General features: G+C 41.3%; 1 protein-coding gene across 2 annotated transcripts; it reads left to right on the top strand.

Moving 5' to 3' along the window:
• The first annotated feature begins 271 nt into the window (after nucleotides 1–271).
• LOC100558990 (fibroleukin) lies at nucleotides 272–16656 on the top strand. 2 transcript variants are annotated; one of them, XM_008105292.3, is made up of 4 exons: nucleotides 272–7739; nucleotides 11099–11143; nucleotides 12422–12543; nucleotides 15099–16656. In XM_008105292.3, the coding sequence occupies exons 1-4, from the start codon at nucleotides 7205–7207 to the stop codon at nucleotides 15690–15692; spliced, it is 1296 nt and encodes a 431-aa protein (XP_008103499.2). In that variant the 5' UTR covers nucleotides 272–7204; the 3' UTR covers nucleotides 15693–16656. The 2 variants fall into 2 exon arrangements, with proteins under 2 accessions (XP_008103499.2, XP_003217813.3); XM_003217765.4 differs by lacking the exon at nucleotides 11099–11143.
• Nucleotides 16657–17650: the final 994 nt, after the last annotated feature.

Here is a 17650-nt window from a genome sequence, read left to right on the forward strand (position 1 = left end):
TGTGGCTTTAAGAACAGCGGCTTCAATCAACCAAAAGGAGAGGAGGAGCGAGAATCAGCCATAAAGAAAACCCTGAAGAAACCGAGAAAACCTGGATACAGGCAAGACTCTTACAAAGAAGAATAAATGCATTTTGGAAATGCTTAAATGAAAGGGACGGAGCTCAATTTAGCAGTGGCCTAGAACTGGGGGAAGCAAGAAAGGAGAAACCAGAGAAAGAAAAAAGATCAGTTTTTGCTTCTGATGGTGACAGAGAAATGGGGGAGGGAGGGTGGCAGTAGTGGAGGCTGGTGGCACCCACGTTGTTGGGGAGTGAGCTAACAGCAAATTTTAGTAATCTTCAAAAGAGCTTTGTAAAATGGTGAACATATTTTGAGTATAGGGCTCAGCACCTTGGATAGTTCATGCTAAAATTCAGGGAGTTAATTCATTGCCTCACTGATATGGGAATCCACAGGCACCAACGCTTAGCAGTATAGCTGAGGTGGTGATGGTTAGAGACCCCATCTTTATCATTTTCAGTCATTTATCATTTCAAGACATTTTTCTGCCTGAAGTGAGGGACAAGGTGACACTCATTTCACATTTGACACAAACTGGACTGGCATTTAGACCATTCTTTAACACTGCTGATGGGCCTAGAGTTTTTCTTCATTCAGCCCATTACGTCCTCCAGGCATTCATTCAATAGAGAAACACTATCCTTAGCTAAGGATCATCTGCACTCCACCTCTGGATGATTTCTCCCAGCAGTTTCATGTAAATGTTAAAAAGCATTGAGGATATAATGTCTCCCTTTTTGAGGAACAGCTATCCCCAAGCAGCACCATCTGGATCCGTCTGAGAGGTATGGCCAAAACCTCTGGCTCCGATTCCCAAATCTCCTAGGCATTCCAGAAGGATACCATGAAACACAGAAGGCAGAGAGGTGACATGACAGTTATCTCCAAATATCCAAAGGGATGTCATGCAGAAGATGGAACAATCTTGTTTTCTGCTGCTTCAAAGACTGGAATAATTTGATTACAATTACAAGAAATGAGGTTCCACTAAACATTAGGAAGAATGTTTTTACTGTAAGAGCAGTAAAAACAACAGTGAAATAAGGCTGCTTTGGGAGTGGGGTAGAGTTTTCTTCTTTGGAAGTGTTATAACGGGTTGGATGGCCCAAATCCTCACTTGTAGAGAACAAACTTTGATTTATGACAACCCTATGGATGAGAGTCTTGAAAGAGCCCTGGGTTAGATCTGCCCTGCCATATAATGCAGTTTGGAATTGATTATACTTCTTTCAGCCGCCAACTTAGCTGATGTTAAACAAATTGTACAAATCAGTGAAGAAAAGGACTGTTAAAGACTGCTTTTCATGATAACTATATGTTGCCTCCAGAATTAGAGGCAGTAGGGCTCAGAATACCAATAACAGGGGAACAACAGTGGGAAGGTGCTATCGGCTCCATGCCCTTCTTGTGTGCTTCCCAAAAGTATCCTGTGAGTAACAAGATACTGGGTTGGATACCTATCTAGTATACTTTTTATTATTTTCAAAATTCTTATTTAAAGTAAAGAAACTTTAGGTCCATAGCAGGGTGAGCTCTGACAGATGACTTTCTCTGCTATGATGCAAAATGTCCATGGATTCCTTGCATAGGGCTGTCTCCATGAACATAAGGCCAAGGGTTGTTGGTCATGTTAGAAAGGGTGATTGGGGTTCCAACCAACATCAGAGCCTTTCCATTGCTCCAAGAGCTCACTTAAGGAACCACGCAAAATGGCGCCAGAGCTGGCTCCAGGTGGCTTCTGCTATCCTTGGGAAGAAGGCCTTTGTGCCTGTCTTTCTCTGCAGAGTCAGTGGCAAAGAGCCAAAGAGCCTTCATAGCAGAGCCCTCATGAAGTTTCCTGCCTGATGTCCTGACAGCAGCAGTGGGTCCCCAACCGCTACCAACTCTTAGGCTTCCGGCCGGGGCTCCAGCCTGAACCCCTGGTGCTATCAGCTCCAGACCAGATGCTTGTCAGGATACTGTGGTAAAACTGTACAGAGCACAAGCTGCAATTTGGGGTTTTCTCCGATGTCATTTACGAAGACAAATTGGATGGGGTGGGGTAGAGGGTGAGCAAGAGAGGAAAAAAGATGCCTTGCCTTGTCATTGCCTATTATTCATTCTTGTTTTTCTCTTTCACATGCTGAAAAGAAGCATGGGCAAAAAAGAAGTCCCCCATTTCTGTTAAGAGCTGGAATTTGGGGGAAATCTGAATGGCCCAGCTAGGAAAGGCCTGGAGAAATGTCTCAGCATGAACTGTGACCATCTTGGCTCTCTTGTTTGTCCCCCTAGTGGCACAATGGGGGAAACTGCACCTCCTAGGCATTGATCAAAACTTGAACTTTGTAGGGAAGGCAAAGAAAAAGAAAACATATTTCAATCACTCATGCAATGACTGAATCAGAGCATGCTTCTTGAGTGACAAAAGGGATGATGCAAGCTGGTTCTCCATCCTCCCATTCGGGGATGGGGTTTTTTCCAGTCTCTCTCGCAATCCAAACTCTCTGCGTGAAAATGTTCTTGGAGTATTCTTTGTTTTTATCTGAAAAGTTACAATCTGGCATCATTATGGCATGTACCATATAGAGCAGGCATGGGCAAACTTTGGCTGTTAGGAATTGTGGGATTTGAAGTCCAAAACACTTGGAGGGCCAAAGTTTTCCCATGCCTGGTATAGAGATTCTTCTTCTAGAAGAGGATGATGGAATATTGCCAGGATTGCCAGCTTTTGTTGTTTGGAGTAAAGTCAAGAAGGTTTAGATCTGGGGTGTTGTTGTTTTTAATGATAATGGACTATAACAAAGTCACTTACTCCGGATCAGGGGAGTGAGGCCTTCTCAACAAACAGATAAGCTTAGCTATGCAATCTTAATCCTTTCAATTATCCATCTCTTTCCCTGTCATGTAAGGTCTTGATCTTGAAGATCTGTGGTTCTAATTGTAAAGAGGTGTGTTTCAAAAGCCTTTCTTGCAGTTAGTGTGGTTGTGAACCAAATTCAAACAAGCCTCCATTTAAGAAATACCATGCTGCATGCAAGGAGATCTACTGGCCAGGTACTGAGGAAACATCTTTTCATTAGACAGATATGAAAAAATTCATTTGGCAATATTTCCTTCCACTTTCTCCCAAAAGAGGAGGATCCATCTGGAAATACTGTGACCACTTCCCACTCCATTGGCTTCCAGCAGATGAATCCCTACCAGTCACCAAACTGAGTGCGAGTCCAGACAGGCTTCCAACTAATTCACTTGCACATAAATTATTTCTGTTTTCTAAGTCAGGAAGCAAAGAGAAGAAAACAAAGCAAAGCAGATCATATGAGAAGTGCCTGTTCTACTCAAATAGAGTCTAGAGAACTGAAGAAGGCAGAAATTGATTTAGGGCCAGACCTTTGTAGCATGTTTTGTAATTACCTTAGTTGAACCATGGGATTAACTAAACTGCAAGGCTTTAGGCCCAGCCAAGAATGCCATGAATTGCTCCATGCTTTATGAGCTGGCTGACAAAATGATGCTGCTATCCAAATGTTCAGATCTGGATACATTCCCTTGATGATGGCAATCATCATTTGTGTTTCTAGTTTCTAGGAAATAGCCAGATGTTTCCATCAAGTTTGAGGGTAGATTGTAATATTCCTATTGTATTATCTCCCATGCAGTGCTTTATTCAGATCAGAAAATGTAGACTTTTCATAACACATTTCTTGAGGATAAATACCTGCAAAGGTTGTCAGAATCAATGCAGTCTGAAACCAAATTGTAATTGAGAACTGTGAGATGGGAAGGATATAAACACAAAAGTTATAATTAATAATTTTACCCAAATAAATTATTATAATAAATCATTTTCCCCAAATAAATTTCCCCAAACAATTAATAGCTTAGTAATGATAAACTACTTTTTATTTTTATTTTTTTATTTCATGTCAAAAGCATTGCATAATAAATAAATTTAAAAGTGATAAAATAAAGGAATCACAAACAGCTAAATAGTTTTGGACCAAAAGCGGGCAACAGCAATCAAGACCATTGCTGACAATTATGTCTATTAATATAGAAGGTTTGTCACTTGCTAAGGAAGAGCTATTAGCCAAAATGTCTGAGGACATCTCGTGTGACATTTTATGTATACAGGAAACACACAGAGACATCACAATGAGAAGACCAATGATAAACTACTGGTAAGTGGAGAATGTAATCCTCTGTCCTCTAGGTGGCGCAGAATTCCTGTTCTTTACTAAAAGTAATGTTTAATTGGTCCAAGAGAGAAACATTCTTCCAAAATGTAATGAGGAGGAAAAAAATGTCCCTTAATATTGTGCAAGCTTTTGAGTTCTCCAGAATTCATTATGGGGCTGGGTGATACCAAAAGAAGATCATTGTGCATATTAACCAAAGTATAAAGATTAGACCAGATAATTTGATTATGAGATCTATACTTTAGAATCAAGACTCAAGACTGAGATGGCAAAGTGATCACTGCCATGTAATGGTTGGTTATTCTAGGACAAGGAAATAGTAACCCTACAGTGATGTTCAACTACTCCTTTGTCACAGAACACTCCACATTACCTGATATCCTTTAGTACTGCTACTAGTAGTTAGGTTAAAGATAAAGGTTTCCCCCCAACATGAAGTCTAATCGTGTCTGACTCTGGGGGTTGGTGCTCATCTCTTATTCTAAGCCGAAGTGCTGGCGTTGTCCGTAGACACCTCCAAGGTCATGTAGCTGGCATGACTGCATGGAGCGCCATTTTCTTCCCACCCAAAGCGGTCCCTATTGATCTACTCACATTTGCATGTTTTTAAACACCTAGGTTGGCAAAAGCTGGGGCTAATGGTGGGAGCTCACTCAACTGACTGGATTTGAACTGCCGACCTTTCGGTCAGCAAGTTCAGCAGCTCAGCGGTCTAACTCGCTTTACCACCAGAGGAGGTCCAACCATAAGGCGAAATAGGCATTTGCCTGTGGCGCCATCGTCCCGGGGGCACCATCGTCCTGGGAGGAGGGCACCACTCTCCACCTCCTTCTCTTTCGGGCCTTTCAGCGGCCGCGCTGGGCCTTCTGGCCAGCGCAGACCCACCTTCGCACCACGCAAGCCCACCTTTGGGGCCTTCAGAGATTGTGAGGTCTGTAGGAACTTGGAAGCTAGGTATGTGGGGTTTATATATCTGTAGAAGGTCCAGGGTGGGAGAAAGAACTTTTCTTTGAAGCAGGTGTGAATGTTGTAATTAATCACCTTGATTAGCATTTAATGGCCCTGTGGCTTCAAGGCCTGGCTTCTTCTTGCCTGGGAGAATCTTTTTTTGGGAGGAGTTAGCTGTCCCTGATTGTTTACTGTCTGGATTTCTTCTGTTTTCAGAGTGTTGTTCTTTATTTATTGTCCTGATTTTAGGGTTTTTTTTTTAATACTGAGGGCTATCTGGGTTATCTAAGTCCACACTGCCCTATATCCCTGTTCAATGTTTAGTGCTAAATTTGCAAATATAGTAATTCCTACATAACATTACCATGTATTGAACTGCTTTTTCTATTGATTTGTTGTAAAACATGATGTTTTGGTGCTTAATTTTTAAAATCATAATGTAATTTGATGTTTTATAGGCTTTTCCTTTATACTTCCTTATTATCCAACATTTTCGCTTATCCAACGCTTTTATTTTTCAGTGATTGGTTTGGGGGGGGGGGGGGGGGGTGCCAAAATTCTGTTCGCCTACACTTGAAAAATACCTAGGGCCGGCTCTGTTTACCACTAAGGGCTCTGTAGTAGTTATGTACCTTCAACTGAACCTTGACATTCCCAAATTCTGAATCAGGGTAGTGGGACACATTTAACATCTGGATATGTTGGAATACAACTCTATCACCTTCAGCCTGTGTAGGCAGTAGATAGGAATTTTGCAAGATGCAGGGCTACACGTTCCCTATCCTGGTCTGGGCAGTCACTTATCCAGAATAAGCCTTTTTTCATAAGTAAATATAACTATAGTAACTGTGTGGATGTTATGATGTCTATCAAGCAAAGTAATATAACAAAGAAGAAAGGCTATGCAGGGCATGCTCTCAAAAAAGGAAATTAACATCTGATCCCTCTTTTGATCTGAAGGCCTTTAGAAGAAAAAGAAAGGATGTCAAAGGGCTTAGCAAAATTAAAGTGCATTCCTGTGCCTCTGGTGTCACCTTATTTTAATTTTAAAATACAGAGTTCGAAAGCAGGTCATTAACAACCGTAGCAATTATACGTTTCAAAGTGGATGACGAAATAAGAGTGACGCTCTTACATTTATAAATTCACTTTGTTAGTATTCACTTCTTAGTACCCAGAGAAGCCATTTTTTCTTTTCAAATGATATGTTTGAAATATCTGTGTGCTGTTGCCTCCAACACACAGTTCTGCTTTCACAGATGAGGCGTATCCGAGTAAGACTTACCTAGAACTAGCAAAGACTGAAAATGAGATTTTTTATGTGCAAAGCATGCGCACAACCAGTGAATTACCACTAATGTGATTTCTTGATTTTCCAGGGAAACAGGAGGAGAGGTCTCTTGGCTAGTGCAGCTGCAGAAATTAGGAAAGTTATGAAGGAATTCAATTGGCCCAGCATGGGAAGCCTTCTAAGTACTGTGTCTCCCAGGCCCTTGGTCCTGGCATGGGGAGACCTGTGAGCGCATGCCTTACATATGTATTGTGTGGGTGGCAAATCTGTGCCAAAGGCCAGCGATCATTGAGAGAAGCTGCCGCTCCTTTCACTCGGTTTTCACTCTCTTATTTGGGCGATTTCCTGGTGCCTTTAATGCTGAGGTAAATTACAGGCCTTTGGAGCCAGGGCCTCCTGGAGCAGAGCTTTGCACCAGCCGGACCCTAATCACGGACTCCCCGACTCCCACAAAGGCCAGGCTTTAATTGCCCATGACATGCTAATCTGCCGGACTGACTCAAACACTTCTTTATCTGTGTCTCTCTCACTTCCCTCCTCCTTTCGCTCACAGCTCCCCAATCTCCACCATTTCTGTGAGCCGTTTACACTGACCCAGCCTGTGAGGGGACTTCCTGGCCTATAGGAACTCTTTTTCCAAGACAGAAGAAGCCCTGTTGCTGCTCACACGCAACCTTGTCCCCACTGGTAATTCTATGCATTTCTAGAGAGAGCAGCTAGAAGAAATGAAACTTTCCTCCAGCCTGTGCAAGTGTTTTTGTTTGAGCTTCCTCCTTACAGCTCTACTGCAAGAGTCAGAAACTCTGAATTCAGACAACCCTGAATGTAGCCAAGGGGAAGGTGATCCTCCATGTTTGAGTTCTCTGGTGGCTATGCCTCCTCCTTTGCTGGAAAAAGGTTGTGATGGACTAGGAAGCTGCAGACTCCATGTCCTCATGCCAGAAGAGCCAGTCATACCTGAGGAAATTCAAGATGTCCCAACTGGAGAACAGCAGATGGAGTTCAAGCAGGTGATGAAACATGCTGGAGATCCCAATAAACAGGGCTCATCCAAGGCTAGAACTTTGATGGATCGCCTTAGCTTGGTGGAAACCAAAGTGCTATCCATGGCATCGAGCCTGCAGAAGTTGCAAGAGGAGAGCAGACTTAATCTGAATCGCCTAGAGGAGAAACTCAACTCCTTGGTGGCTCTGTTGCTGGGGATCCTGTCTGGCTGCAAACTGCCTTGCAGTGAATCAGTCTTGAAGACATCAATTTTAGGTGAGTACACAAAGGCACTACATTCCCCATTCTCTGTCTCTTCTCTTTTCAAGAGTTAGTTTTATCTCCAGGAGAGTACAGTGATCCGAACAGCAATCACTGTAGTGTTTGAAACTTAGGGAGGTTGAGTCTGGTGAATACCTTGAGAGGAGACTCCTATGTTGAGTTCCATGATCAAAGAAAAGTAGGGCATACATGAAATAAGCAGGCAGCCTCATAAGGAGTGACCAAGATTGCAAGCAGACATGGAATTAATAGGGAAACACACAAAATACCCTACAACATCCTCATTGATCTTGGAAGGTAAGCAGGGTCAGCCCTGTCTAGTATTAGATGGTGGACTATCAATGAATATCATGTACTGCAAACTCTATTTTAGAGGAAACATCCAAGGGAATTCATGGGTTTGCCATGAGTCAACAGACAACTTGAAAGTACATACATATAAATACATATGCACATACATGCGCATACACACACAAACACATATTCAGAGAGAATGTTATCTAGTAGAATTCCTATTGTTATTTATTCATTACCCTAATATCTTGCTCTTCCTCCCTGTGAGGTTTATGGAGAGTTACCAAGAGTCACCACGGAGTTCCATGGTTGAGTGAGGAATGGAACATGGATCTTCTAATCACTACAGCACACTGATTGCCACATGTTCTAGTTGGTTTATGCTCAAAATATTTTTTGACTACAAAGGGACATTTATAATGCAAATGAATCTAATCTTACCCATACACCTATCTTTCAATTTTACCAACAATTCTGCTGTGAAATAATGTTGTATCCCCTATCTGGGTATGTATTTATTCAATCCATTTCTGCCTTGCCTTACTGTATTACTAATAGCGCCACAGTAGAGATCAAACAGAGTGTTCTCCCCAAGGACTGTGGTTCCTGGACCTGGCAGAGATTAAAACCATTTTACAATACTCCAACTGCTTTATAAAAGAGGAATGTGTGCTGACCACTCTGATTGGAAACCCACATTTTGACATTACAGAGGCATCCCAAAGAAGACAATTCTATGATTTAGTACTGCAGGGGGCCTAGTCCTCATGAATGCAAACTATCTGATTACCTCTATGGCAGTTACGTGAAGTACTCTCTTGTTATTGTATGCCTTCAAGTCTTTTTTAACCCCTAAGGTTTTTCTGGGGTTAGTGTGTGTCACTTGTCCCAGGTCACTCAGTAGGTTTCCATAGCCAAGTGGAAACCCAATGTTGTAGTCCAACTTCAATCACTACATGAAGGGGTGAGGAAGTCCACACAGGAGAAAGAAATGCCCATAAATAAGGCTTAAGATCAAACCATGCAGGCTATGGGATTCTTGAAGGTGTTGTTCAAAATGCAACTTCCTCCAGCTCTTCACAATAGGTGGTAAAGGGCTGCTGCATCTGAGTTAAGTAAGAAGGGAAGTCTGCTGCCTTGGTAATTGTTATCTTCAAAAGCAACTGAGGCAGAGAGTATGATCCTGAATATGATGCAGGCATCACCATGATAAAATGATGATCCATCGCGCTAGGAGTGGGGCAAGGATTGTTTGCAACTAATATCTCATACGGAAAAAAGGGGATATAAATTGAAGGCAAGTAGGCATACTTGGGCAATAGTACTACACAACCTGCTATTGCTACTATCAAATATGTATAACAGACCCCCTATTAGCAAAGTTATTGGTTCTCCTCTACTGCTAAGCCAGTAGTTGCATTTTGCCCCTCATCTGCAGTTTGTGTGCATTTGTAAAAAGCTGTGTGAAGACCTGACCATACCATTAGGAGAAACCACTTGAAGTGACCAGTGCTAAAAGATGGGGGGTGAAGAACAGGATCCATGACAAGGTGCCAGAGGATAGACTTGTGTGTACCATAGAGCCTTCTCCAACCTGTTCCTCTTGGGTGCAGTGTAGAAGGTTGTTACACCACCAGTCTCAAAGAAAGACTGAATTGCCAGTCTATGTGCCCCTCTTCAGAATGAAATTCTACCCTCCCCTGCTCTTTGACATCTTAACAGTTGTTCCAGGAGGAATTTGGAGACTGTAGTAGAAAGAAATGCTTGAGAGGTTTTCCTGCTGCGTGTTCTAGCCATCACGTCGGGGTGTCTGATGATGTAAATGAAACCATTTTCTCTGGTGAACACAATTACCCACTGTTCACCATCTTCTCAGTTGGGACTTCGACATACTGTCTTTTCCTACCCGATATCCATCCTACCATTTCAATTAAACAAGGACAATAAAGAGATGAAGATATTAGAATTGGAGGGGAGCAACACAAGGCAAACCCAATATATTTTTTTCTGCCTGAGATAATGCTACTAACAGGCTCCTTACCCATATCAAGCAGTGTAATAGTCAACAGTAGACTCATAAATGAAAAGTTCTTATATTAGCAGCACTTCTATCCCCAGCAGTAAACATACTGTACTTTAATAACAAATAACGAGTTTTTGCCTTTCGTGGTATCAAGAATCTGTGTTTCTCTTTCCCTAATAATAGGGCCAGTCCTGGGATTATGCAACAACAGATTTTTTTTGGTCTCTTTGAGAAGGACAGCTCCTTACCTGTGAATATAGTGAACAACTTCCAGTTTTTTCTGTGCAGAGAGGCATCTGCAATCAAGCCTTGTGGCAGATTTAGAGGAAGAAATGCTTTAAAATGTCAATTCTGGAGGGGGGGGGCGATTAAAAGTGCCAGACAGAATAGCCAATGCTGAGCAATTATGGGAGTTGCAGCTGAAGAATTGTGCTAGCTTGCTGTTATCATTAGATATTTATCTGGACTTTTAGATGTACAGTGCATGTTTTTAAATGCATCTTATATTAAACACAAAATCAGGTAGCAATGGCAGCCACTGATTCTTTGCTGTTTGCACAGATAGAAACATAGTTGGAGAACCTTTGGCCTGCTTGATGTTTGAAACTTCAGCTCCTCCAGTCTCTTACATTGGCCATGTTGAATGGTATTGATGGGAGTTGCTCGGCCAAAGATCTGGAAAGCCAAAGGTTCCTCACTTCTGGTTTAAAACATAACATGAAAAGCAGGTGCTTATTTTATAGGGGGGGATTTGATGGCATCCTCTGTTTGAAAAGTTGAACCATTCCTGTGGGCTTTAAAAATAAAGAAGCAATAAAAGGCACTTGCCAAATATTTACTGAATTGCCAGCTTTGTTCACAACATTCAAACTAGTACAGCAGTTATATTCTAGTCTAAATACCTGCAGTAATGTTTCAAATGTTTAGCAAAATTGTATTAAGAATACAAAATGAAAATACTCAATTGTGAGTGATTAAGAGTTTTGTAGAAATACGTATTTTGAAGCATTTGCACTGATTCACAGTCCTTTCACAGATTTAGGGAAAGAATACAAGACTGAAGTGACAACAGCACTTTTGGGTTAGTATAAATCTATAATGCTTCATTCCTTCTGTTCTTTTTCTGCAAGATGCATGGCACCCTGGGGGATACATTAGTCATAGAGGGAAAATGAGATGTGCTATTTAAATTAATTTCTATTCTGCCTTTCTCCCAGCACAGGATTCAATATGAATATTCAAACATCTGACAATCTGGGAAGTTTACACTAAGTTACATTTGCAAGTTGATAATTTAGCATAGGCAAACAAAGGGATATCACTACCAACCAGGTAGAAAGCTAGCAGATCTAGAAACAATCCACCTGAGTGTTACCCTTCAAAGAGACTTCTCCAATCTTTGATTCCAATAGCAAAGTCTTGCCTGATCCAGACGTGGAAGGTTATAGTCCAACACATGGAGGGGCATCAGTTTGAGGAAAGGCACAGTAAGAAGTCAAGGCAGAAAGCAATGTTGCAAGCCTAGACAAGGAGTTCAGTCCTGCTCTCCATTCCAAAAACACAAGACTATACAACCCACTTTGTTCTGCTTTTTTACTTTCTGCCATTAGGAAGTTTCTCTGTACCATTAACACAAGTATAAGAAAGTTATAACATTTTCCTTTACCAAAGATCTCTGTTACAAGAAAACTTCATTGAGAGTTTTAAAATTGTTTATCACATTTTTTGCTTATAGTTACTCCCAAAGCTAGAGAAAACATACCCAATGTGCAAAGTATAAACCTATTTCTTTAATGAACATTGATGCTAAGAAACTACTTGCAGTCCTTATTAAAAGACTGCAATAAGTTAGAACAATCACGGTTCATGAAGATCAGATTGGATTTATTCAATACATACAAGAACTTCAAGATTGTCAGATTGGTTAACAACATGATTGCTTTGAATGGTGATTTTATCAGCCTGCTATTCTCATTAGATATAGATGTGAACAACTTATCTTGGTTAAATTTGGTTTTCTTTGAGAATTTTTGGTATGGATCAGAATTATTAACTTCTAGAATTATGAACGTTGGCATGCTATTTTTGTTGTGTCCCTTTGAAACAATTATCACCAGGCAGGGTTGTCCTTTTTCTCTTCTTACAGATGACTTATGATTGAAAACTTTGATCTGTGTCATTAGGTCCAATAATAATATCCATGGTTTTATACATGATTCTTTAGAAGTTAAAATTATTCTTTATGCAAGTGATCTGTCATTGTTTCATAGAAGGTAGTAGGTTATGTATTCAGGATTTTGTTTCCATTTCCACAGTCCTGTTGTTTATTACAACAGCTGTTTTAATTGTATACTTCCAGTGGAACCCTCAGCAAAATCTGAACACACATATCCCCGAGATTGTGCTGAGATCCACAAGCAGGGCATCCAAGACAATGGGATTTACACCATCCAGCCCATTCCTCTCCGACAACCTTTTGAGGTAAGGTAGGTAGTTTGAGATAAATATGTATCTATAATAACAAAAGATAATGTACCTGTCAGAATTGCAGTGTCGTGTTGATGAAATGGACACCGAAAAATTGTCACATATGCTAAAAAGAGCAGAGGTGTACAGCATCAGGTAATTTGATTTCTAAAATCTGTCACTTTAAATATGTTTAAAGTCTGCAGTACCAACTTCTATCACTAGGTAGTAGACTACTCACTATAGAATGGTGTGCCAGATCACTGAAGAGCAGAAGACTTTGCATCAGCTCTGGATCTGCAGTCCAGTCTGTAGTGGTGAATGAAAATAGATGATTGTGACCACATAGCAGCCTAGAGATTAGGTAACAAAACTCCCTGTAAAATGTACAAAGCAAATGCTCTTATTGAATGTGCTCATAAGCCTTTGGGGATATGATGCTTAGCTAATTCATAGGCAAGTACAATGACCTGACAAACAATTGACAGAGGCATTGTGAAGACACTGGTTCTTTTGGGGGAAATCCCCATAATAAATAAACAGATGAGCAATAAAGAGCTGTATGTTGGGTATAGAATACCAGAGATCTCCTCACATTCAGAGACCGCTCTAAAGTTGCTGTTGATTGTAGGTAGAATATAGGTAAGATGATGTTTTGAGTGAGATGAACTGTGACACCATTTTCAGTAAGAAATAGATGATTCATGAGCCATTTGAACCTTTGGCCACTGCTGACAAAGGTTTACACTCTTTGAAAGTGGCATTTCTTGTTACCATCACCACTGAGAGGAGAGCAACTTCATAGCTCTATACATAAATGATTCCTTCCTTGATGGAACACAAGGAAGAACGCATTTATGTATAGAGCTATGAGGTTACTTGCTCTCCTCTCAGTGGCGATGGTGACAAGAAATGTCACTTTCAAAGAGTGTAAGCTTTTGTCAGTAGTGGCCAAAGATTCAAATGGCTCATGAATCAGCTATGATATGACCAGCAACAAGCAGGGAAGAATGAGAGGAGTCACTGGAGAACAAAGATGTGCCAGACCTTTAAAAAAAAGTCTAAATAATAGGATGTGAGAAAAGGGTATTCAAGCCACAATAGCATCCAAGTAAACTTTCAGAGGTAAGAAAGTTTTTGTTGACAAAGATTACAAGAAAATGAGTGGAAGTAGAAAATTCTTCTGAAGAGGCAAATTCTGGTCTGAATAGTTTCTACTTATATTCATAGGAACATTAAGCCGAGTTCTTTCAGCAGCATAAAGAACTGAAATAAATCTTAGAGAAGTCATGGTACAATCCTCCATGCCATGAGATGAAGTATTTTGAGATCTGGGTGTAGTACTTCACCTTGAGAATTGGACAGGTTTCGACACCCGCTGCATTTGCTGTCCACCCACTACATTTGCTTTCCTTTGCAGTGGAGCAAACCAATACTCTGGGTGATTCAGTATGCCAGAATAGGCCCAAGGATGGAATAATTTGAGAACTCTATGGCATAACCCAGATAAAAAATGGTAAGGACCCAGGAATATATGGCTTATAAGCAACTGGAATCTGTGGCGATGTTCCAACAAGTGGAATAATGATGGGATAGCCTCGTAGCCCAAAATGATAGCAGACTGATAGCCTCGTAGCCCAAAATGATAGCTAGATGGAATTGATACTGGTGGAGGTGTCATTCTTAGGGAACAGTCAAAAATGCAACTTGAAAACTATGAAGACTTCTTGAAAACTGAGGGATGATATTTCTGCGGTTTGAACTGCTGCTTCTGAAGCATTTCAGCATAGAAGGGCAAGATGATCTCAATGGCAACTTGGAGCAACAGAATGATAAAGATGTCTGGTGACATTTGCAGGTGGGAAGAAAGGTTGAGCCAAAAGGGACCAAGGTAAATTGAAAGTTAGGGTTTTTTTAGTAGCAGACAAAGACAAGAAGGTAACGAAAAAACCCATAGATATTTTGAATTGAAAATGAGGGGGAAAGCAAGGGGAAGCTACCAAATATGAGAATACACAAAGTGAAGCCAATTTTATGCTGGATGAAACAAAAATGAGGACAGTAGCTTGGCAGGTTGGGACATGTGTGGTACGCTGGAGAGGGCAGCGTATTCTCACCAAGCTACTCAGCTCTAAAAGATGTTGAATGTAATCTCTGCAAAAGCGTAAACCCATTTGCCTAAGGCATAGAAATCATAAGGAAACCCCTATTATAGGAATGCCTTAAGAGTTGCCAAAGCTTGGAAATTACTAAAGGCACACATAGCATTACTTCTTTCATAACTATAGTTCCTGGGAGAAGGGGACTGTATAATTCCTAATGCAATTATATGCCCCAAAAGAACTTCTTTAACAAGAAAAACTATCTCAAGTACAGCAGATGTTACTCTATGCTTAGACAGGCTATAGAAAGGGTTGTTCTGGATGCTGTAGAACAGGGATAAGAACAGGTCCCAAATTGAAGCAGTGAGATGGTAGGAGTTGCATTGATTATCTGGAGATCTACACATCACCCTCCCTGCTTTATAGGAATTTGTAACCCTTTAGAACCCACCCCTTCTGTTTTCTCAGGCATACTGTGACATGGTGGCTGATGGTGGTGGCTGGACCATGATCCAGCGTCGGCAGGATGGCACTGTGGACTTCAACCGCACCTGGCAAGAGTACAAGAAAGGATTTGGCAGCTTACAAGGGGAACATTGGTTGGGAAATGAACACCTCCACAGTTTAACCCGCCTGGGACAGCATGTCCTGCGTATAGAACTGGAAGACTGGCATGGTGTCAAGCGACATGCCATTTACCGCAAATTCAAAGTAGCTAGTGAGGCCAACAAGTATCGCCTGACAGCTCGGGAATACCAAGGCAACGCAGGCAATGCTCTGAGCTATAGCCGCAACTACAACCATGATCACAAATGCTTCACAACCTGGGACACTGACAATGACAACTACTCCATGGGTAATTGTGGTACATATTATGGGGCTGGCTGGTGGTTTGACTCATGCCTGGCAGCCAACCCTAATGGGAAGTACTACCATGGACGTTACAGTGGGGTGACCAATGGCATCTACTGGGGAACATGGTATATCTTGATTGATAAAAGGACCAACCAGAAGTATTCCTTCAAAAAAGTGGAAATGAAAACTAGGCCTGTTAACTTTTAAGAAAAGCATGTAACCAAAGGAGGTGACCTTCAAAAAGCTTTAAAGTGCTGGGCTGAGCAAAAGATACAATAGGGTGCATCAGCAATGTAGAGCTTAGGGCCACACTGACCCACACCTCACCTTCCTTAATCGCCTAGAGCTGAACACCAATTGAAACACTTGGGGTTTAAATGCTTTGACACCTGAGTGCTTACCTTTCCCTGAAGGCCAAAGACCATGTGCCAACATGCCTTTGTATGGGACTGATCTCATGAAATAATAAGATACTGTAAGCAGAGCTGCTGAACATCAAAAGCAGAATGAGGAGGAGGTAGGTGGAGGTAAGGTTTCAGAGCTGCCTTAAAACAAATCTGGGCATTCCTTGCTCTTTTTGAAGGTAGCAATAAGATATCCAATGAGCATTATAAAAAGGCAATTCACAGTGAATCTCAGACAGTGGGAAAGTGGCAGGAAAGCACTAAGGGTAACTAGGACATAGGAAAACAACAAAGAATCAAAGTAAAGCAAAAGTGTGGTCTGATTCTTTTTCCGAAGTCTTAAAGTGACAAATTTTATATGGGCTGTGGTATTTACAAGAGTTGCGTGGCGCAACATGACCCGAACAATTGTGCAACATGGCCCGAACTCTACTTACTGTCTCTATACTTCCATGCAGTTATTCTTGTTTCATTTCACATTAAAAACGTTTTACAACATTGATGCATGAACCTAAAATTCAAATAGTGCACAATAGTGTATTTACCTAATGCAATGGACACTCATAAGCAAAGTTACATACTGCCAAGAAGATGGACTTCTGTGTACCACAAGTACTTTAAGGTCAAAGATACTTTTAACACATTCATATTTAAGTATTTGGCAGTTGTGACCCAATTTTTAAGATTTGGTATTCTATCAGTTTAAAAGCAAGAATTTTGTTGTAAACACATCTGTAATCTTGATTAAAACTATTATTGCATTTTCAGCACAGGAGACTTGTGTTTTATATGGAGAGCAGCACAAAGAGCCTCTTTTTATATGGATCAGTCTGGTGCTTACATATGGAAGTTTACTTGTATAACTACAATCGTTCTCCAATCGTTCTCGTTCTCTCTTACTCTGTTACAAGCGAATAGAATACTGTCTTCTAGTCTTGTGTATTTGTATGGAATCACTGTCCATTCTTATTTGTACCATTGGTATGGCCCCGTTTCCATTTCCGTCCGCCGCTTACGGAAACGGGTGCGTATACAAATGGGTTTTTCTGTCCAAGGTCCAAAAAAACCCAAAGATTTTTTGGGCCTTGGGCAGTAAAGCACCTATAGCTGAGCAGGCCTGGTGCTCAGCTGTAGGCCTGGCAGGCAGGGCCTACAGTTGAGCGCCGAGTGCTCACTGCTTGACTGAAGACCCTGCGAGCCAGGCCTACGAGCCATCGAACGCTTGGCTGTAGGCCCTGCCAGCCAGGGCCTACAGCCAACGCCGAAAATCAGCCAATCAAATGGCTACTGTTCCCATTTTCCTTTTGCTTTACTGCTTCTTTCGTTTTCAGGGGGTTGTACCATTCCGTGCCATCCGAATGGACGGAATGGTACAAAACCATGAAAGAAACAGATGAAACAAGATCCGGGCCCTACTCTAAAGTGAGGGCTTTAAATATCCTAAAGACATGAGATGCTATCTGATCTTAGAACCTTAAGCAGGATCAACTCTGGTGAATACTTGGATGGGAAACCACCAACAAATACCAGGTGCTGCAGGTTGTCTACCAGATCATCTGTAAGTTCAAACAAAGGCACTGGCAGTATCAAATTTCAGTATTTCTTACTGAAGAAAATTCTGAAATACATCAGGCACCATAAATCAACAGGTGACTTGAAGGTGGGTGGGTGCCCGCACGCGCATACACACGATGTGTGGTGTACAAACAGGTCCTCATTTTCTGACACAGGACACACTGATGGGCATCTAGCTCTTCACAT

The sequence above is a fragment of the Anolis carolinensis genome, chromosome 2, assembly GCF_035594765.1.
Source record: "Anolis carolinensis isolate JA03-04 chromosome 2, rAnoCar3.1.pri, whole genome shotgun sequence".
Taxonomy (NCBI): domain Eukaryota; kingdom Metazoa; phylum Chordata; class Lepidosauria; order Squamata; family Dactyloidae; genus Anolis; species Anolis carolinensis.